This window comes from Melanostigma gelatinosum (assembly GCF_949748355.1).
Source record: "Melanostigma gelatinosum genome assembly, chromosome: 6".
Taxonomy (NCBI): Eukaryota; Metazoa; Chordata; class Actinopteri; order Perciformes; family Zoarcidae; genus Melanostigma; species Melanostigma gelatinosum.
The window spans coordinates 9,758,511-9,781,027 of NC_136639.1; the positions used below are offsets into that span (position 1 = coordinate 9,758,511).

The window sequence follows — 22,517 nt, forward strand, 5'->3', positions numbered from 1 at the left end:
CTCTACGAAGCTCCAGAGAGAATAGATGTTCTTCTTGCTACATTTCTAAAAAACATAAATCCATCCTGGTCTTGCAACTTAGCGGTGAGAACATGTTTTGAGCGGATCCTGTCTTTTCAGAACCAGCATTCATGTTTGATTTGTCTGCTTGAATGTCACTTTGCTTGTAGGTAGGCCTCGGTGTCTTGTTATATTCAGTTAGCAGAGTCTTCTGGGGAACAGTTATTGCTTCGGTTGGATGTATGACTCGAACGTTTGTGTGCTCAGCTGTGCAGTAGGTGGAGCTTCGTTTAGGAGAACCTTGTTATTCTTCTTTTTTTTTTTTCTTAGGGGAGGAGTGTTTGCCCAATGAATACATGTTGTAGAAGTTTATGTTGTGGTTAAACTGGGTTGAATCTGGCTGCCAGTGGGTTTTCCATCGCCTTCTTCTGCTCTTTGTCCACTTGCGCTTGACATTTTTCAGCAGTTTTTTCCTCTCGCACCACAGGAAGCAGGAAAATCAAGGTGTGTTTGCCAAGTATGATTGTGGTGGCCAGCTGAAGAGACACGACCACTTTAAAAAAAGAAAGCGGAAAGGAAAACGGTGAGGGCTGTTGTCAGTGTGTGTGTGTGTGTGTGTGTGTACAACACACTGTTCAGACAGCACTGTTCTTCAGCCGGTGTTTCTGTGGTTAATCAGGGTCTTTACGTCTACAAACCTGTCCTTTTTCACTATTGGTGTGCCGTCCTCCCACTACATGGTCGTGGTAGCATTGGCTTTCTGTTCTTTTCCTTTTGGCTCAGTCTTCAGGTTAATCACGCTCTACCCCTCCCCCTTATTCTCTCCACTCATCTCATCTCTCCGTTGCACTCGTTCTGCTTCCTCATTACTCTCGCTCTCTCTCTCACACTCACTCCTCTGTTTGTGTGTGTATTGTGTGGGTGTGTACTTATGGGGCGGGAGTTTCTCGACTTGCATCCGATTGGCTGGCAGAGGCCTACGAGGATTGGCTGTACGCTGTGTGTATAGTGCCAGAGAGAGGAAGGGAGGAGGGGGGAGAGAGAGAGAACTCCAGCAGGCTGGGGGTCAGGGGAGAGCGGAGATAGAGTGCGTGGGTGTTTTGTTTTGAGATGGCAGGGTTTGAAGGCAGGAGAGGAACGAGTCGGTGGCATACTGAGCTTATAGGCCCCAACTACAGCGCCGTTTCTCCTTCTGCCAAGGCAGCTGCCATTCTCCTCCTCTTCTGTTTCTGTTCTGCCGTGTGCAGCTGTGCTTCCCTCTTCTTCTCGCTGCCCTAGCACCCAACTGTAGCCCACCCTTTGCTCTCTCAGCGTGAGCCTCTTTCAGGGTGGAGGCGCTGCCAGGGCTGCTGGTGCTGCTACCGCCAGCAAGAAACTGTCCAAAAGAATACTAACACGGGCACGGTGGAGTAGCTTTCTTTGGTGATGGTGAGTCGCCGCCTCTCTTTATTCCTCTTGACTTTTTACAAAATCGAGCACACGTTTGTGTTGACTTTTGTGTGAGCAGAGTTCCCGTGTCGCTTTCTGAGAGTTTGTGTTTATACTTGGAGAAGTCTTCTTAATTCAGCGATGCTCTTGTTAAATGTTACAGGTCAGCAAAAGAAAAGGAAGTCCTCCCGAGGGTCTTAAATATTTAGATTTCTGCATGTAAGATATAAAAGTGCAGAATGATGAAATTGACACCTCCCCACCTGCCAAATGCAGGTAACCATCCATCTTTGCTTGTTCTTGTGAATCCTCCAGTCTAAAGTTGTAGTTGGTTGATAGTAAGCTTGAGTGAGCTGCATTAGTGACTGCAGTTAATAAGTTGTACCGTGGTCATATGTTGGGCCTGTGCCGTTCCTGACGGCATGTTAAGACACGAGTATGTGACGTTGATAAGACAACAGGTTGAGGATTTCCTCCAAATCTTGTTCAGCAGACAGTGTTTAGTTGTAGCCCAGGCTTCCACACAAGGAAGAAGGACCATAAGCTCTTCGTCCTTTTTCTTTTTTGCATTTTTTTGTCATGCTTGACGTGCTTCTTTGTAATACATGAATAAGTGACGAATTAGGATTTGTTAGTGGCGTGACGTGTCTTCTATCTAATTGTTCTCCTCGTCCTCTCCAACCTAAACAGAGGAACCCTTTAGAACCATTTGTACCAAAGGCTTTTCTCCTCGTGTATTTATCCCTCGTCCATCCCTTGTTTGCGATGCGTCTTAATCTCTTGTCTGATTTTTGCATTATGTATTGGTCACATCTGCCAAAGCTGCTCCAGATATCAAGCAATGGTCATATTTTCTCACAAAAAAAAAGATGCTTAAAATCATTGCAGTTAGTCTGACAAATCTGCTTTAGCTGTTGTGCTCCAGCGTAATCTGTGTAAAGCCATGGCTCTGCTTTCCATAAACAGACTTGCTGCGGTTGGATGGGTCTCTGACGAAGAACAACTCTCCTCCATTAAGTGTGCAGAGGCCCCTGAACTAAAAGTGAAAAATGCATCCTTGATGTAAACACAAGACGGTTTCTTTCTCTACATTTTTAGATGACCAATCTGACACTTTGTCAGTGAGATCCATCTCGTGAGCATGCTACAACGCTTCGTATTTACTCTGCGCACTGAAACCGGCGCCAGAAAACGACTTCACAGCTTGTGTCGCTTGGTCGTGCACGTCTGAATTTTTGTCATCAGGCGCTCGCTGTGTGCGCACTCAGCGTTTCAGTCATGACTGTCACAAATAGTTTAGCTATTAAAGGTCTGAGGATTTTACAAAGAACAAAGAAACATTTGAAATCAACAGGATATTCAACCTTCCATTTTCATTATAATGCATTTCATTCTTGACATTCTTCTTAACGGGGCTTGTATAAAGGCCTGAGATATGAGATTAGAGTTGATTACAATTCCTCCTCTGCTTTGTGGAGGTTACTTGATGGTGGATTTGCTGGTAGCATCCACTGTTTTCTTGCTTCTTCTCAGTACAATTTGTTTGTTGGCCCTCTGGCCTTTTGGATAATAATGCAACGAACAGTGCGTTGAGCATGACCGCCTATTGTGCATGCTCGTAGCTCACGCGGAGGCTCGTGCCACGCTCTAGCATAAACGATTGTTTGAATCTGTCCTTAGGAATGCTTTTGTTTACCTCTCTCCGCTGCTTTGTTCCACTCCGGTGGCTTTGGAAATGTCATCTGACAATCTGGGGCCGTCTGTGAGGGAGGCCCGTGCTCCCCAGCGCCTTCAGCAGCTGATGGAGCCGTCTCATTTGTTTTGTTCTATCCTGATATGGTCATCTTTTGTTTTGTCTCGCACACGTTTTCTGAGGCCAGACGCTGTATTCAGTGCTGTATGACTGTACCCAACCTAGGCCACCATCTGCACTCGCATCAGTCGCTGCGGAGTGCAGAACCTCGCCTCGCTTCACCTGCTGAGAGGACATGTGGTCACAGAAAAGGTGGACTTTATCAAAAAAAAAAAAAAAAACACCTCATCAAGGAGAACTGGGTTTGTTGGCAGCCAGTCTGCTGGTCTGTTGCTTTGCTTGGACAGAGCTGAGCACTAATGAGGCTGCCTATCATGTGTTCCCAGAGAGAAATCCCCCCCCACCCCATCCCTGTTGATTGTTTCCTTGTCTCATGCACTTCTTAGGCTTTTGAAAACCTGGAGATGAGCAGAGAGCAGTCATAGAAACATAACTTCCAGAATGTCACAAATGAGCCTTTTGGCTTGTTGTCAAATGTGAAACTAGTGAAATGCAGGCAGCTCCTCCTCAACACTGTTTTGCCTCCATGACCAAATTTGGAATATTTGTATCTGGTCCATGTTTTCAAATGAAATTCCTGCTCAACTAAAAGCTCTGTGTTTGTGGAAAAGATACTATTTGTGTTTATAGTTTGCAGCACAGTCAAACTTAACTTCTTCTTTCCCATTTCTCCTCCTTCAGGGCATCTGGCGTATTCCAGTGGATGAGATTGATCGCCCGGGAAGTTTTGCTTCTCATATGAACCGATCCATTGTCCTCTTGCTGGAGGTGTTGTCTCAGCTTAAGGATCACGATACTCTGGTGAAAGTCTCTTTTATGCTGCAGAGAACCCCTGACCAGGGAAAGTAAGGACCCACTTTGTGTGACACTTGTTATTTCTGTTCTGTATTATGTAATTGTTCCATGACTTCTCTCTTGCTTCTTTCTCTGCTGCCAAGGAAGTATTTACGGGATGTTGATCGCCAGGTTTTGGCCAAGAGAGCATTCTTCCTAACTGTAAAAGTCCTGGAGGACAATCTGAACAGTCTCAAAGGGGTGAGGGAGCACAAATCACTACTCGCTTACACACTCGCTAAGAGCCGAGGGCCGCTCAGCGTTTTAGACGTCTGGCATGCACCCACTTCGTATTTTAAATGGTTCTGTTTTATTTCAGGTGTCTGAGCAGCTTCACAAAGCGCCCGTGCCTTCAATGGGGGAGATGACCACGACGGACGCATCCAACAGGCCCAGTTCGGAGGACGGCAAACATGCTCCACCTAAGAAGCCTGGGATCACAGAGGGAGCCTGTGCCACTGATACAGGGCCCAAGGAAGCCTCCCAGGCACACCTCACCCCACTACCGCTAGCCGTGGATAAAGGGAGTAAGATTCAGGAACTCTACCTGGGGAAGGTAGAGACTGCTGGGAGTGAGGGACACAAAGCAGGGCCAGAGGAGCCCATGGAGCTTGACTCTGGCCTCTGGAGGAGGCCCTCTATTACCACAGATCCTCAGGGCAACCAAACGGAGGCCGAGACCTCCCTGAGTGTCGTGGAGCCCCAGCAGAAGATGACCGACAGCAGCCGGACACCAGAGCTGTCTCTAGAGGAGCTGAGTATCAGTTCCAGGCAGCAGCAGCTCCAAGCCTCAGCAACCAAGGTGACCGTGGCAGCCAGCGGGACCGATCAGGGGCTCCTCCGACGGCCTAACAGGAAAAGAAAGCTTCTTGACGATGCGGAGTCCGGAAAAACGTTGCTGCTTGATGCCTACAGGGTGTGGCAGCAGGGCCAGAAAGTCATGACCTACGACCTGGCCCGCATTGAAAAGATCATGTCGGAGACTTATATGCTCATGAAACAGGTAAAGGCTGTCCAACATGTACAAAGATACACAGACGGCATTATTGTTTTGAGTATATGCGCTGCAATCATCATTTTTTGTTTTTGCAAAGTCATGCAAGCTTGATATTTTCCCCTCTAAAATATTTTGTCTGGGGAAACCCCTCTTCTAACTAAACTAGTAGCACAACACCCACTGTAGGTGAGGTACTTTCCCTCTTTCAGCTCATAGAGTACTTTTGTTACTTGCAGTAACCGAAATTCAACTTCTAGTTTTACTTTCACTCCTGAAACAAGTAGCTACAAGTAGTAGTATCATTGTTGATTTTTTTTTTTTTTTTTAATTAAAGTTGTGAAATGTAAGCATCTCATTGCATTCCCAACTACATCTTGAAAGTGCTGAATCAATTTTCTCTTGTCTATGTCCGCCAGTTGTATAATATAACGGTCGAAGACATGTTTGTAATGTGAGAGGGCTGCTATATGTACAACTATGCTTATTATGAGAAATCATTATGTTAACCTTCTCCTGCGTAGGAAGTGTCAAAGAAGCGAGAAGTTTCTTTGCATCTCTCGAGAGCAAATGTTCCTCAGTTGTTGAAAGTTAGTCCAACTTGTATTGCTTTCTATGTCATTGATGCATACAGCATATTGAGCTGAAGATCAATGCTTGCCCTGCAGAAGTTGCCATGTCGTTAGCTGTGTTGTGCCAGAGAGCTGTACCTGGAGTGTGAGGGCAGTAGAGGAGAAAGAAGAAATCAGAGGAGATGGCTTAGCTTCAGCAGCTCTTGTTGTTTACAGGGGGGAGGGGGGGGGGGGTCTTTAAGAGACGGCAAAGAGAATATTTTCCTAGACACACCCATAAGAGAGAGAAGCCAGAACCAGCCACGACATGTTTCCCCTCACAGAATGAGTTTTCCAGAAGCATCTCCTGTTTCTGCTGCTACTTGAACAAACTGCAGTGGTTATGTGGTCGGCTGCTTTGCACAGCTGCATTTGGTTCTAGTTTTGATCTGTAGCTTGCATCGTTTGCGTCCATGTTTGTGTGTTATTACTTCTGCATATTAAACTTTCTTTCAGCTCACTCTTAAGGTGGTACAGTTCAACTACTCGCCATCAGAACACCGTACATCATGTCTCATTAAGTTGATGTGCTCGGGATGTTTGTTATTGAAATTCGCTCCATTCTAATAGTATTATGTGATATTGATAAGTCATCGCTGCAAACTGTATGCGGTTTGACAAGGAAGGTTTGCAGAGACATGGATTGAGAGCAGAGGGCTGTCCTCTGTGATGCGCTGAGGGTTGACTCAGTCCATTTAACAATTGGCATAATTTGAGAACTAGAACGAAAACACGAAACTAAACTAAAACAACAATCCCTCCCTTTGGGGGTCCCTGAACCTCTGCATGCAAGGAACATAACGGCTGTGTGAACAACATTACTGCTCAGTGTACGATGTGGGGCTGTGGCCAAGCTCACTGACTCCCACACACCCACTTGCTGTACTGGGCCTTAATGTGAGCCGTTCTTTTACCGGTGCTACGATCAGAGACGGAAGATATCCTACTGGCTCTGATACGAAATCAGAATAATATGTTGTTGGTTTGGCATTAGTGTGGAGACATAGTAATATATGGGGAATTTCGACTTGTTGCTGTGGCCTAATGTCCTTGTTCTGCCTTTTCTTCCCGTCTCAGGTTGATGAGGATGTCGCTCTGGACCAAGCTGTGAAGTTCTGCCAGATACAGTTGGCCACTTCTGCCCAACGACAGGTAATACACAGCTCTACAATGAGCACCAAAGCTCATACTGTAGTTTACATTTATATAAAAAGCTAAATGCACATTCTATCTATTCCTGTGTTATCCAAGTCGATGCAAAATACTAGTTTTTTCCTCCCATGTTGTGAGAATAGTCTCGCATAAGGTTGCGATGATTTAAGGCTTCACTCAAGACAAGTTTGTGGTGCATTAGCAGTATTCTAGTGAGCAACAGCAGCCATCTATCTCTGAGTTGTCCCCATGTTATACACCCCAAGTAGGTTGAATGCAAATTTTACTTGTCTGCTATTTAGGTTACAATAGCAAGTGCAGCATCTGTAGTCAAATGTGCTAAACTGATAAGTAACTGCTTCAGCCTGCCAGTGCTAAATGTAGCTTCACGCGTGGTGTGAATGCTCCCTGTTGTCCCTTTTTACCTCACTCGCCAAGCTACACGTCATTGGTTTCAACTGAGCATCGGTGTGCTTGTTGCTTGTTGCCTGTTGCAATGGGGACATTAAATATGTGTCCAATTGGTTCCGTTGCTGTTAAACCGACTATTAGCTCAGCTTTGTCTTCAGTTGCTCGTATTCTTCATCGGATTGTTAGTGGCTCTGCTTCTATCCTGTGGCGGTGACTCCTCCTTCCTAACATACCCCCTCCTTCCTAGCATCCCTCCTCCTTCCTAACATCCCTCCTCCTTCCTAACATCCCTCCTTCCTGCCCACACGGTCAACAAGGGTCTCTCTGCCCACATGCTGTTGTCACGGTGATGTTCCCCGAATCTCGGGCTTACGAGAAGTAGCTGTGGGCAAAATAAATGTGTTTTCCTAGTTCACTGATCGCGTCATCTTATTTTCTGCATGAATCTTTTTGTTGTTCGTGTGAGCTTTGTCTAAATTTCACGCCTAAACACACAACACAGAGATGATGCAGACGAGGCTCAGAAGCCTCATTTCTCAAAATAATCTTTTCTTTCACTGAAACATCTGTATGAGCACTTTTAAAACCAGTCTGAAGTTGTGATGTTACCTGTAGAAATCTCCATAATATCTTCATGCACTTCATGTCCGCGCCGCATGTTTTAATATGTACCGTACAATTTAAAATAGGACAATATTATATATTGTCAGGTGTACATGCTGACTTGTTGTTATGACGGTGACCTTGCATGTGGTGGTCTGTGCTGTTTGTTTACGTGTAACTATTGTGCCACCAGCTCATGTCGTGGTTTGCATTCGACTACGCTTGTATGTAGGGGGGAAATGTGAGTAGGCACCTCTGAGTTCTCAGCTCGAGGGCATGAAAACATTCTTGCCTGCTTCTTACAGGTTCACACATTGCTTCCAGCCCCCACAAGTGCAGAGCGAGTCCCGCTCGCATAGTGCTGAGCGAGAAAGATTGCCTGCGTCGTGCTCTGTGTTTGATGCCGTATCAGTAGGAGAAAAAAGGACGAGGCTGCATGACCGAGCGCCTAGTTACTGTCACTGATCTTTCTGCTGTTTTAGAGACTGGAGGTGGAGGTGCTTCATTAAAGCGCTCCAGTCCCACCGGCTGTAAGTCAGCAGGCTTTGAAGAATGTGAAGGTTTTATTCGTCAAAGAAGAATGTGGGCATTTGCTTCACAAAGGAGCTCCAGTGTCAGCCCCCCCCCACCCCCCCGAGTTGGCCGGGCAATTTAATTAAAATGTTCGGTTGGCCGGTCATTCAATTGTGTTGTAAAGTTGACCAAACCTGAACACGACAACTACAGCTGTTCTAATCTGATTTAATGCCCGATCTCGATAATTGCACAGAACATCTTTCCAGTTCATATTGTGGGAGCTCCCTCTCGGCACACAGCAGACGCCAAGAGGAACCTACAGACAGGCCCGCATGCTAATGTGCTGCAATCTTCTGAGGTACAGTGTTCTTCCGACGCACACGGCCCAGCTGACTTGTTGGTGTTCTCGTCGTGGTGTTTAATTCATGAGGTATGAATCATCAGAGCTGCTGCATGCTTGAAGCTGCTGCGTGCCGCTCGTGTGTTGAGCTGAAGGATCCGTGGAAGCTTTGGGGAAGGCTACTCTTGTTTGTTTGATTCGCCTGTGTGCCGCTGTGTGACTCCCGTGGGGGGGTGCTGTGATTCAGAGCACAATAATGCTTTGGTGTGTTATTGCCAAATCATCTAGTGCAAACATAATGTATCTGTCGAAGCAGGCTTGTCGTGGCTTTGAAATCTTGATACATGTACCTCTGACATGGAAGCATTCTCATTCTCTGTTGCAGAAAACAAAAACGTTGTATTTATTATTTACTCGTCTGCATAATTATTGCAACGCAATAACAGGATTTCTTCAGTTTGGGACGTTTTGCCACAGTTCATACAGAAGAGTGAAGAGCTGGGATTAAAGGCTAGTTGTCGTCCCAACTTTTCATCCTTTTTAAATTAAAAACTAGAGAAGGTGTAGTCATTTTTTTTTTTTTACTGTGCTCCTTGGTGTTGCCATGGCAGCGGCTGTGGGAGCGCGGCGGCTGTTGTCGCAGGTCGTTTGTGCAGCTCTCGTTGCTTGTAAGTGGTCCTCAAAAGGACACACAGGGATGTGGATCAGAGGGATGTGGTGTAGAGCTGAGTCCAGCACACAAGTAAGCCTCTGAACTACCACTTATGTGGAAGAGATGAGACTAATATCGCTGATGTGTTGTTTGAAAAGGTGCAGTGGTATCGACTGAGTCTCTCACCACATTCTGTCTCCAGGGAAGCGGATGTGCAGTTCTCAGGAACCTACCTGAGCAGAGGAGGGTTTAACGCTGCCGATGGACCCCCGAGATCAGTCTCGCCTTCTCACGACCACTGCTCTCCTTCTGTCTCCCAACAGTCTGCAGGCGACACCCCGACCACGCCCAAGTACACCAAGGACATCTTCTTCCCCGCCTCCCTGTCGACGCCCGTCCTGCTCGGTCACACCGCCTGCCACCCGCTGTCCACCCCGGAGGGTCAAGCCAAAGTGGTGTACGAGCCGCTGAGCAAGCTGTCCAGAGCTCACGCCTCGGGCTTCCACGATCAGTCACAGCACAGGAGAGCAGCCGGCCACCCTGCTGCGGCCATGGCCTTCCTACCACACACAGGTACGGCGGCCGCCTCTCCAGCGCCACTCTGTGGCGGCTCTTTGCTCTCGCCACAACGCAGTGTTAATACGAGGTATCGTCCTCTCTGATGCATTGAGCATTTTAGTGAGAATTCACTTTAAGTGCTGGAGTCCATGTGACCAGCAGGGGGCGCCTGTGGACTTCCACACATCGGTTACATAACAGCCGACTCTGGTCTGCTGTTATTTTAGAGTTTTGGGGATCTGTGTCCTACAGACTGTTGCTCTCTGAGCTTCTGGAGCAGTTTTGGCATAATTGCTGATCCTCATAATTAATAGTCAGGTTTGCTGTTTGTCACATTTTTATTATCTAAAGATGCAATTCCTGCTGCCGGTGTCTTCAGCATAATTTCCCCTGATAACATACCAACTCAACCTGTGAGCTTGAATCATCGATATGTATTATTTGGAAGTGTGTTTTTTCCCTTTGTAGTCATTAGACTTGATTACTATTTAGAATATTTGAACACTCATTTGATTTCTGTACGAGGCCTTTAGAGGGCAGTAAAAAGCATTTGGAGACACTAACGTCAATCCTCTTGTTATTGAAGCAGCTTTCATTTCTGTTCTTTCAGATAAGTGCTCAGCAAATGGAGCGACTGCATTTGTCTCGCTTCCTGTTTTGGGCCCATTTTCCGTGATTGGCTTTTTACTGCACCCTCTGAAACCAAAGCTTAATGTTACTATCTCTTCGATATCTGTAGACATCTTGGAGGCAACAAACTTGACACAGTTGTTTTGAGATGCATGAGCCTTAAGTAGTAATATATATGACATGGACTTAATTCAAAATCCACTTTAACTCGAGCAGAAACGCCTAACCTGATGACAACCAGCGGAGGCAAACTCTACTGATGAGAAACTGACAATCGGTCCCTGTAAGGCTGCTCTCTAGAACAGAGTTTTTGGGCTCTTGTTCAATTTCAACATGATATTTTGAGCAAATTCTATATTTATGTTTTTGTGATTAAAAAAATCCCCTCAAGTGCAAATCTTTTATAAATGATCTGTCGGGCAGAGCGCTGTGCGACACGGCCGTGGTCGTCTGGTTTCTGTCCTTCATTATGAAACCACAACGCTGCTTCACGGCTAACTTCATGGCTCTCCATGTTACATCTACACAGTGGTCATGTGACGAGCTAGTGCATGAATTCCAAATGTTCAGAATGATTTTATTCTATTTCCACATCAAAATACTGTAGTTTTTACTCGCTATGTCCTAGAAGCTGTTAATCCTTCATCGTGTCTTTTGTCCCTGTGTATTTGATGACTGCTTCTATTGTCTTTGTTGGCAGGGGATGGTAAATGGACTTTCATTTGTATATCGCCTGTTTAGTCTTCAGACCACTCAAGAATAACAAATATTGTAAACCTGTGATGGTATCGCTTTAACAGCTTTTGTGCCCACAGATGAGCGGGAGGAGCCCTCAGAGGGACTTGCGTACCGACAGCAGGAGTCGCACCTTTGTCAGCAGATGAAACTCGCCACTGTATCCCAAGGCCATGAGTCAGCAGCAGCCTGGTTCCAGGAGGAAACCGCCACATGTAGTAGCGCACAGCCATGCCCAGGTCAGAACCTGTGTGACAGGGAAAAACAGCCCACAGATGGGTTGAATGGATGATATTCTGATATGAACTTCACCTAACGGGACTCTCAGTTCCTTCATATTCCTTAAAAAATGTTTGAACATTCAGACATGTCCTCTTATTTGTCTCTCTCAGACCAGCAGCAGTATGCCAGCGATGATCAGTCTAAACTTCCAGACCCCAACCGAATCCGCTCCCGTGTCCCGCACAACATGCCAAAGCTTTTCATCCCGTCCTCCGTTACCAAGTTCCCACCAGAAATCACAGTAACGCCTCCGACGCCCACACTTCTGTCCCCTAAAGGCAGCATCTCCGAGGAAACCAAACAAAGACTGAAGGTATGCAGTTTGCCTCTACGGCTGTGTGTTTCTGTGTGAGGGCTCATAACCGTTACGTGCAGATGTTTAACCCTGTTATCGTTTGCATGATTGTGTTTAAACAAATATCAAAATAAAACCATAACAGCTAGAGCAGTCGTTCTTTTTGCAGCAGGAAGCTACGGCTTCTGTCTTTCACGTTGAAAATATTCATGCATTTGTCTATTTAGTCAAATTTGATTCAAAAAATAAATATGACTGTAGTCTAGTGTACCACTCAACAGTGTTCCCCGCCTGCTCCTCCTCTCCAGAGCGTCATCTTGTCGTCTCAGTCTGCAGCCACAGTCAAAAAGGACACTCTGAGCCAGCCGGCGCTGGAGGTGCAGGACACGTCCAGCCAGGAGTCGTCTCTTGAGAGCGAGTCGGACGAAGAGGACGATTACATGGACATCTGAGCCGCTGAAGGCCTTGTGTGCCCCCCCCCCCCATCTTAAAAAGGAATGGTACATGTCACTGCAGCTGTCTGTGTTGATGCCATTGCTCCCTCATGTGCACTACAGGAGAAATGCAGTATTCTCATCGCTGTCGCGTCACCGTGCTGCCCTGCTCGTCAGCAGATAAAGACTGATGACGGTGGCTTTCGTCTCGCAGCATGTCTGCAATGTGCCATTCATGCATATCGCACATCAGTGTGTCCTGCACTCCACCGTACACTGGATCTGGCACAGCCGACCAGTTCCATGTTTATTTTTTTTACGTTGCGTGCCGACTACGTATATCTCCAAGCTGCAGCTACATCCCCCGTGTGAGAACTCTCCGATCTGAGGCGCCTCAGTCCGGACTGATGTTCGGCAGCATGTACCTGCTGTCCACCACCTTTGATCACTTACGCGGGCATGGTTTGGCAATTTCATCTGCAGCACACAATGCGTTGGTGCACAACATATTTCGATGAACACAAGGGTTTCACGAGGACAATCGGCTGCATTCGAGGTTCAACCTGTGGAGCCTCACAACTTGTAGCAGATGAGAAATGTTTACACTGAACGTTTGGGGTGCTTTTCAGTTGACACTTAACGTTGTGCTATTTTTGTATTCTTGTAATATTTTGTCCGATATATATTTTTCTTTCCTTCGGTGTGCATTTGTAGCTAAGATGAACAGTTCTTACCAGGAAGACATCCTGTCACCAGCACTGATCTGAATGATGTGGACCGAGTTTATGAATTTGCTTTTTGTACATATCACAATTCAAATACCCTTTAATGTGTTTGACTTTAATGAGTGTTGAGCTTTATTTTCAGTCAACTCAGGAAGCGGCTTGCCTTGAAACGGACGCTTCACACGATCCTTCCTGGTTTCAGTGGAATTGAAACACTTGCGGAGGACTTTCTAATATAGATGCCTTTCCATTCAAACCATTTTACTAAATTTGTCACAATTCTAGCTTAACTCAGAGGAAGACAACAGAATGTTTTTTACAGATTGTTTTCGATAAGAGAGAGAGAGAGAGATATTTACTGATTGTGTTTCTTGAAAGCTGTCTAAAAATAATTTTTGAAAAAGACACAAATGAATAATTGTAAACTATCACCCTTAGAAAAAAGAATTGAGATTTTATTTTGTTGGTTTTGTTAATTTTTTGGTGTAAGATGGTTTTCTATTGTTCTTCCTTCCCACTCCCCCCCCCCCCCCCCCCCCCCCCGACTCAAGCCGCTGGAGGGGAACTGTCTGACTGAATGCATTATAGATGTCAAACCAAAAATATATTTGAGAAACACATGTTTGTTCTGTGTGCTACTTCAAACATCGGGTAAAACGCTGGTTTTGTTTGTAGTCTGTATGAGCGCAGCCCTCTTGGGCTTTTTGAGGAAACCAGTTGTGTGTCTGAGGGGGCAGTTTAATACTGTGACGGCCATAATAACTATGATTTATTATGAGACCAGTGGGCATCCGTTGCTTACTGAGGCTTGAAATCAACCCCCTCAACAACTCTAAAGATATAAGACTCACAAAAGTAAAAGCATCGTACAACATGTATAACTGGAACAGTTGACGAGGCCTAAGAGTTTCTAATATGTCATGACTCAACATATCACCACAGAGAGTGCAGTAATAGTGCAGCGTCCTCAATTATTTTTTTCATATACTTTGAGCATTCATGATGCTTTGTTGTAAGTTTGGAGCATAAAGTGCCCGATATAAATACAGGTTTAGAATTAAGACTGATATGACCAGTTACTGATCAAACATGACGGGATGCTAACAGGAAGTTGTTACGTGTATTCTATTTCACGTGTTATAATGCATTATGAATATGAAAGTGTTACAACCAGTTTGTCTACCTCTTATCAAAATTCACAACGTGTAATAAACTAAGTGGCGCAATGACAGCATTACCCAAACAGCATGATTTAGGTTGATAATATTAATTAATATGAGACTGAAAAATACACTTTTTACTTTGCATATTTTGACAGTAGGATTAAGTATTAAGAACATAGAATAGTTAAGATGCATGAATTTTCTTCCTGTCAACTGACTAATGACTAGTCTAAAACCCACCTAATGTGCTTTGGTTATAACTTTCATTTTGTTTTTCATATTTTACTAATTTCTATGAAATCAGGTGAATGTCGGACATGCTGGGACAAGGCTTGTTGTGGGACTGGCACCAGTCAGAAGATGTTCATCCAGTTCTCTGTCCAGACGAAGGTGATGGTCACTCACTAAACACCACACATGGGCACACAACATTTTTAAAGTGACCAGACAGTTCATTTCTTAACAATCAATTCATTTTCTGGTTGCGTTTGTGGCCTATGAGACTGAAAAGTTATTACAAGTTGATCAGTAACACACTCTCTCAGTGCTTGAACCTGATTTCCTCTGGCTGATAATGAAACAAATATAAACTATCGGTTTTCTTTTAAAACTGCCAACTATACAACCCCACAAACTAACATAATAAAATTAGGAAATGTGTTACTAATGTGTTATTGCAGGATAGTCGAGTCAATTTATTCAGCCCAAATTTGCCTCGAAGGGCTCTAATCTGTACGGCATACAACACCCTCTGTCCTTGATTTAGACGAGGATAAACTCCCTATAAACTCTTAAACAGAGAGGAAAAATAAAGGAAAGGCATTTGTGAAGTCTAGCTTTTAAAGGATTTGTAAAGCATCCTCTTCCAGTGGAGCTGTGGGCTCTCTGACTCCTGTAGCTGCTGGCGGACCACCCTGCTGACCACACTGACTTTGTGGTCAAAGGGCTTGTACACTCTGGTGTGAAGTCTGCGACACGAGGGAAGTCATTAGTCTTCATTAGCAACTTCCAGGAGTTTCTTATGAAGTGCTGTGAAGTTGTCATTTGCCCCCTTTGCCAGGCAAGCTAGATTTGAGGTTTGTTTTCTTATGTGGTGGACCAAATGTGAGCTCGCCCGGCCCCTAGTTGGTGCACGTGACACCACGGCCACTCTGCAGTTAAGTCAGGGATGCCAGAGATGATATTGTAACAGATCATGTTCACAGCTTTGTTTTTTATGTGTACTATTTGCAAACTATAAGGCAAAGTGATGAATTTACCTTCAACAGACGTATCAGTTCTGCTTTCCTGTTGAGCGTTGGTGCTATATGTATGCAGACTTATAGATCAAAGTTCTCTGCAGTGCCATAAACTCAACATGATATTATGAATCCTCTCGAATCACAACACAGCATCTCTTAGCAGATACAGCTCAATCACCATCGGCCTGTTGTCAGGTAAAGGCATTTCCCCTGCCATGTAATATTGTTCGGTCTCCTGTGACATCATGTTGTCTCCAGCCATGGGGCTGCTATCTCTACAAACCCCTCAAAGTGGCCAATTAAGCATCAAAAGGGCATACTGCATGGCTAATGTGAGCGAAAGGTGTGAGATTTCTCGTCAGTCCACTCCGGGGGCTCTTTATTGGGCTGCTGGAGAGCCGTCTGATCCCCGGGCCCTGGCTGTATATTGGCAGCTGTTAACTGTCGAGCACAAGGGGATCTGTGCAGTTAAAGCAAATGGCCAAAGACTGACACCTGGGAGGTGGAACATCGCTGCCAAAGGTGATGCAGGAAGGAAAGCCACAGTGGAGTCATGTATGAGACATGGGGCTTCAGTTGAACAGGAGGAATCAGCTGTTTAGCATACCAGAAGATATCTATGATCAGTCCTGAACGTTTCCTCCTGTCATCCCTCATTATTTACTCCAAAATGATATGAAGTTACATTCCATACAATATATTTCGGGCCTTAAACAAATCCCACAATGTTTTTGGTTTGCGGCCCTTACTAGTCTTCTCCAGGTGACCTCCCTGATGTGTCATCCAATCCAAATCGCCCCCCAGGCTTGCTGTTACATAAGACAGTGCTCCCTGTCAGGCCTCTCTGTGCCCCAGGCCATGCAGCGAGGCATTAACCAGTCACACCTGTCACCTCCAGACCCGGTGCGTAATGGGATTGACACTGCCGCTGCTGAAATGTACACCTCGGCTCAGACACCGACACACTCCGCTGCTAGAGCTGCGGTGCAGAGAACGTCTCATCGTAATCTCTGTAATCCTCATATAGCGTCTTACTCCTAAACACTCACAGATGTGTGTGACCTCTCTGCCCCGTGAAACAGTGGAAGGGTGTCCGCATGCAGGACCCAGACAAGAGCTGGCTAAGTGAGGAGAGCAACACCGAACCTGTGATTAATAACTCCTCGACAACAGTTGGTTTCACATAAAGAGGATAAAGACACATCGCACTTCCTCAAGGCCGAAGAAGAAGGGGGGGGGGGTCCTGCGTCAAGACATTTAACATGAGCAAATGATCGTACGGAGATCTCTGCATCTTTAAGTGCATCATTACAAGCTGAACGTTATTGTCCTTTTTATTCTGCATCGACCATGCACAGAAGCCTTAAAGAGGCGAGTCAATATTTTCACAGGGAAGTCTTTCTAGCAGTGAATATATCTCTTTGTGCTCACTTAACTGCTGATTCAACAGAGTGCCGTGCTACCTTCAAAGCTCCGGGACCAATGCAGGCTGCACACGTTGCTTTTAAAACTCTAGATCCTACGTTACATTTGGTTTTATTATTCAAACTGTTATCCATACAGTTACACAAATCCTTTCGTGAATGGGTGTCAGGGAGCTGAGCTTACAGAAGGCATTGTATGCACCAGGCAGGCATGAGAATACAATAAGAAATGGAAGTGGTGTGTCTGTGCTAGAAAAAGAGGTTGAATGAGATGTGAAAGTCACCCTCAATTCAAATTTTCCTGTGAGTGGAGTGGAGGGGAGGGGGGTGGGGACTGGTCTAATTTTGTTCCTCTATGCTAATGCCTGCAGTTTAGCATTTGCTTTGCATGCAGTAGCTTGGCACGAGACAGGCCTATGAATGACACGTGTGGATTTAGCCTGGATGTGGACGGTGGGAGGGTGGTGGTGGTGGAGTTGTTGTGGCAAGTCTTTATTCGCAGACCCCTCCTGTCCCATTGAAGGCTGACTTGGGCTTGTGGTGCTAACTGGCTGTTAATTGCCTGCCTATACGCAAGGCTTTCTCCACATGCAGAAACTAGCCAGGGAAACTAGCCTAATGAGATTATCTATCAGAGCATGGGCCTGTCTAGACACCCCAATACACAACCCACCACCAGCTCTGCCTGCAGAGGCTTCAGCGAACGCCCCCCAGGTACAAGTTACCTGCCGAAAGAGTGCGCGTCATCATTACACCATTATGGGTTTACACCCACTGCGTAATTTTCTATTATGGCGAAAGCTGAGAATAAAGTTGTGTTAAAGTAAAACGCATATTTGATGTCAGAAAATTGTGATTCTTTTTTTTTTATATATATATATTTGTATCTAATTTCAGATCAATAAAAAGGATGAGTGTAATAATAATAAGGGTTTCAATAATGGTTATACTTTGAGAAAAATATTTTTTAAAGAACCAAATGAAATGATGCCCCTCCATTATATTGCAGTTTCATCAGGTTTGGTGAATCTAATAAATTGGGTACAAATTTATTAGATTTGTGTTGCACAAACACTCTAAATGCCATTTTGGTGTGCAGTTATGTCCGCGTGAATGATATTTACACAGATTCTGGTGCCGCTGCGAACCACCGATCTGCAGCAGGGAAGTCCGTCCATATTGGTTTTAAAGTCTCTTAGCAGTTAATAAAGATTCCTCGGTCCCCCTTCCTGTGGGGACGGTATCAAGGCTCTGTTAAGTCTCTTTGATTTCCAGCACCCTCCAATCACAGCGGGGCTCTGACTCATCATTGTGCCACTTCAAAGCCTGGGAATGGCTCTCTTGACCCAACCCACTCCCGGGCTCTCCTTAAAAGTCATGGTCACCACTCCCAGCAGGACTCGCGATCTCTGAATTATCTGCTGCAACAAGACTCACCAACCCTGAGCTGCTGGATTTCTCTTTTTACTTTGTCACATGAGGAGAGGAAGGAGATCAAGGAGTGAGAGCAGAGCTGAAGAATCACTTGGATATCACAGATACTTGGATTGCTAATTGGCCCTCAGTGCATGAAGCTCTTTCAAGCGATCCCTGCGCTACTGCTGAACCTGAACAATGCAGTCCATCAGAGGTGAGTGTTGACCGATGTTCGTTGGACGAAAGCCGAGCCTCTCAATTAGTAAACTCCTATTTCCCAACCAGTGTTGTCTTCGGTGGTTTTGTCTGACCTGGGCATTCTTTTCTGAATCCTGACGTCGGTCACATTTACTGAAGCGTGCGGCTATGATGATTCTCATTCACTTTTAGATTTGAAGTCAAACTTCAGCGTCCCTCCTCCCTCCTCCATGGCTGCTGGCCCCGATGCCTATCTCCAGGGCAACATCAGATTGACTCTGGAGGACCCTGAACTCTGGAAGACCTTTTGCGAAATAGGAACAGAGATGATTATCACTAAACCGGGCAGGTGAGACGACAGAAGAACAACATTCAATGCAAAATGTTTGAAAAGTAAAGTCTTCTGTTGCTGCGTTTGCTCGTTTTGTTTCCCTCATCCCTCTATGTTTTCCAGGAGGATGTTTCCACACTGTAAGATTAATCTGTCGGGCCTTATTCCATGTGCCAAATACATCTTACTGGTTGACATGGTCCCCGAGGATGGTTGCAGATACAAGGTAAGACGGTCGTTACTTTCCCCTCACTTATGAATAAGTCCGCCATTTTCAGTTGAGAAAATTCCCGTTACTTTCCAACAATAATAAGTAGCCATGACTTATCACAGCCATGGCTTTGGCTGTAGATATCCCTCAGTGGTTTCCAGTATCTCCAGACATCTCCCCTGTTTATCAACCCCCAACCCTCCCCCTCTGCTGACATTGTACATCAAAGGCTGCTATCTCTTCCTGTTTTTCTATCGCCTGCTGGGAGCCCACTGTACTACCCCCTATCTCTGTGGGTGGTACTGGCCAGCAGTAGACCCTGCACTCACACTCGTCCCCCTCTCACACTGGGAAGGGAAGAAGATGAAGCTCCTTCTGTAAATCACCTTTCTCTGTGACAGACTGACTATCTGTCTCCGTCTTACAGTGGAATAAAGAGAAATGGGAGGTGGCAGGGAAAGCGGAGCCCCAGCCTCCCTGCAGGACCTACCTCCACCCCGAATCTCCAGCCCCGGGGAGCCACTGGATGAAGCAGTCCATCGCCTTCCTCAAGCTCAAGCTCACCAACAATACACTCGACCAGCACGGCCATGTAAGTAAGAGCACTTAAAATAAAGGCCTCAAAAGGATCTCTGTATTTCATACAAATGATATCCACGCTGCTATCTTGAAACATGTTGGACAATTGAAGTACTCGGTGGACTTGTAACACTTACAGTCTGGATGCTTTGGCAGCGTCAAAGTGGATACTTGTAAAAATGGAGCTCAAAGCACAGAAAAAAAGTAGTCTGAATTAATCACCTTCTTCCTCTCTGCAGATCATTTTGCACTCCATGCATCGCTACCACCCGCGCTTCCACATCGTCCAGGCGGACGACCTGTTCAGTGTCCGCTGGAGTGTTTTCCAGACCTTCACCTTCCCCGAGACTTCCTTCACGGCGGTCACAGCGTACCAGAACACCAAGGTCAGTTCCTCTCCCTTCAAACCGCTGGCAGGGCGTCACACATTATTGTTTTTTTTTCCTGATTTGATTTCCCCACCTACAGATTACAAAGCTGAAGATCGATCACAACCCGTTTGCAAAAGGCTTCCGGGATGAAGGCACGAGTAAGAAAAGGTGGGTGTCACACTAGTCACATGGAGGTACTGATGATAATGACTCCACAGCCGGAGGAGCCCGACAACAATTCCAGTTGGACGCTCGTCTACAGATTTCCTTTGCAGTAGTTTGTATCGAGTACAATGCAGTGTTTTATGAAACCTAATGTTCCTCTGCAGGCGTTCAAACAAGAATCCAAACTGCCTGGAGAAACGATCCAAGATGTCAGGCATGTTGAACAGAGACTCTGAGGAGGACAGTCCAGCAGGTACAGTTTAAGACTCTCTTCCTGCTGTTGATGTTTGCACTTCCTTGTCCTGTACTCCAAAACTGACCGAACAAATTTGGGTCTTCTCAGATTTCTGCCGGTCATCGTACGAGGGTTACGACGGCGATGAAGGAGACCTCCCCAAAAGGAAAGAGTCTGATGGCGTCAAAGAGGAGCGTTACTCCCCGTGGGCTGCTGACAGGGAGCACAGCGTGAGGACTGAATCTCCCGCTGGGGCCGACCCCAGGGACATGTACAACACGGAGCAGCTTGTTCCTGCTCCAGCTTCCTACCAGCCGTACAGGTAAATGCAAGTTATGCAACAAATAACAGCACAAAGGTGTCATGATGAACAGACAATGACCTCCCTCCTTTTTGCTCTTCAGGTTCCACGAGTATGGAAAGTCTCCGTCTCCCTCCTCCAGCGTCGGCAGCAGCAACAGTGGATCAGGACGCAGCAGCTTTGAGTCCAGAGTCCCCGATGTCGCCACCGTCCCCGATCACGACCCTTCAAAGCCCCGCACACATGAGGTTGGCCCCTCGCCTTGCGGCCCCCAGCCCCTCCCTGCCCCCCAGGACTACACCGGGGTCCTCAACATGACCATGTCCCAGGCCGGCAAGATCAGCCACCACATCTACAGCCCGTACGCCGCCGAGCAGCCCCTTGGCCAGTGGAGCGGCCCCGGTCCGGCCCAGTACCCCCCTCCTCATCACCTGACCGCTGACTACACCACGCAAGCTGTGCACCACGGCTATCACCATGGCAACGTGGCCGAGTGGAGCCAGTACCCGCTGTTCTCTTACTCCTGCTGGTGAAGAGATCTTCAACGGTAACGGACTGAGAGTGACTTTAACCGATGCTGCTGCTGCTGCTACGCCATCCCTGCCAGAATGCTGATCCAGTGCTCACAGCTATGAGATTGCATGCCGAGACGAGGCTGAGGGCCAGAGGCCTGCGACGCCATTAGAAGAACTGAAAGATGAGAAGGAGGAGAAGGGGACGCCTGTCGCTGCCTTCTGCTCAGGCTGGCAGGACTCAAAAGTGTGCTACGCCATGCTGTATTATTGTTTGTTGTTGAATTGTCTATTTATTTTGTATTTCATCTCATCTCCAAGTTTAAATATTATTTTTGTAAGAAAAAATAAATAACACATAAGTGTGCAATGTATGTCTGTCTTCAAATTGTGATGTGATCTGAAAATAAAAACGTGAAAGTGATTCGATGCCTTGTTAATGTGAAAATACATATATTTAATCTTTTCCATCTATTGTCCAAACAAAGATAGAACATCATTTGATGCCAGAGGTTGATGAATAATACGTCCTTACTCATTATGCTTACAGTATAACAAACTGTGTGATACTCAGTCACATTAGCATCACATTTTCTGGTGGCGTTTGTTTGTATTTCCTCTTTGTTGATCTAACGATGGCCACTCTGTAGTTTCAACAGGCCCAGCATGCATTAAAGACATTGTATTACTGTGACTCCGGCTCACCTGCTGAGGTTTACCCACCGGCATCATAAAGCATTGCACGACTCCTTCTCCATCTCAATGAGCCTTAGAAAGCACGAAAATTGGGGGGCTGTTTGCCTCCTTTTCACAGCTGAAAAACACAAGCTGGGCCCATCGCCTCCACCCTGAGTGGATGTGAGCTGCTAATGACTGTTGTAAACTCCGGGGGAGAGGAGGGAGGGGGTGGTGCATTCTTTAGGAACATCATGGTGTGGTGTGGATTTTACTCAATTCATTATCTTGGAGGCTTCGTGAACCAGTTTTTAATGAGGATAAGAAAAGAGATCTATACAGGAAGCTGTACTGCTGGATGAGAAGGTCACTGTGAGATCATATCTCCCTGAGGCCAGCTCTTTGATTAAACCCAATAATTCAATTATTCATTGTATTTCAAGGAACTGGGAAAATAAAATCATCAAAGACAAAAGCTTTGAAGATTTGTTTGCCACAAGTAATTGTTTTGAATCATAGATCTTATCATACATAAGAGGGATTGGTCCCCACATCGTGTATGCCTATAATCTGTTTACAGAATATTTGTGAATGAACAATTAAATATTTAGATATTCAGATGTTAAAGCTTGAAACATGAATGTGACATCGTTCGACAAGTTCTTGTCACTTTACCTCATGT

General features: G+C 45.8%; 2 protein-coding genes across 2 annotated transcripts in view; both read left to right on the forward strand.

Moving 5' to 3' along the window:
* Positions 1–13,577, forward strand: part of cabin1 (calcineurin binding protein 1) — a 33,099-nt gene extending 19,522 nt beyond the window's left edge. The window contains exons 31-38 of the mRNA XM_079270401.1: positions 3,923–4,086; positions 4,180–4,276; positions 4,395–5,078; positions 6,758–6,832; positions 9,678–9,927; positions 11,358–11,516; positions 11,670–11,872; positions 12,163–13,577. Coding sequence (XP_079126527.1) covers positions 3,923–4,086; positions 4,180–4,276; positions 4,395–5,078; positions 6,758–6,832; positions 9,678–9,927; positions 11,358–11,516; positions 11,670–11,872; positions 12,163–12,306 — 1,776 coding nt within the window. The 3' untranslated portion in view covers positions 12,307–13,577. The remainder of the gene's footprint in view (positions 1–3,922; positions 4,087–4,179; positions 4,277–4,394; positions 5,079–6,757; positions 6,833–9,677; positions 9,928–11,357; positions 11,517–11,669; positions 11,873–12,162) is intronic.
* A 5,093-nt stretch (positions 13,578–18,670) lies between these two features.
* tbx16 (T-box transcription factor 16) lies at positions 18,671–21,291 on the forward strand. The gene is made up of 8 exons (XM_079269691.1): positions 18,671–18,804; positions 18,910–19,012; positions 19,425–19,589; positions 19,816–19,962; positions 20,045–20,115; positions 20,277–20,365; positions 20,456–20,669; positions 20,752–21,291. The coding sequence occupies exons 1-8, from the start codon at positions 18,686–18,688 to the stop codon at positions 21,179–21,181; spliced, it is 1,338 nt and encodes a 445-aa protein (XP_079125817.1). The 5' UTR covers positions 18,671–18,685; the 3' UTR covers positions 21,182–21,291.
* Positions 21,292–22,517: the final 1,226 nt, after the last annotated feature.

Coding starts and splice junctions, on each gene's coding strand:
- tbx16 (XM_079269691.1), top strand. CDS start 18,686: ATGGCTGCTGGCCCCGATGCCTATCTCCAGGGCAACATCAGATTGACT. Junction 18,805..18,909: donor ATTATCACTAAACCGGGCAG/GTGAGACGACAG, acceptor TATGTTTTCCAG/GAGGATGTTTCCACACTGTA. Junction 19,013..19,424: donor AGGATGGTTGCAGATACAAG/GTAAGACGGTCG, acceptor TCCGTCTTACAG/TGGAATAAAGAGAAATGGGA.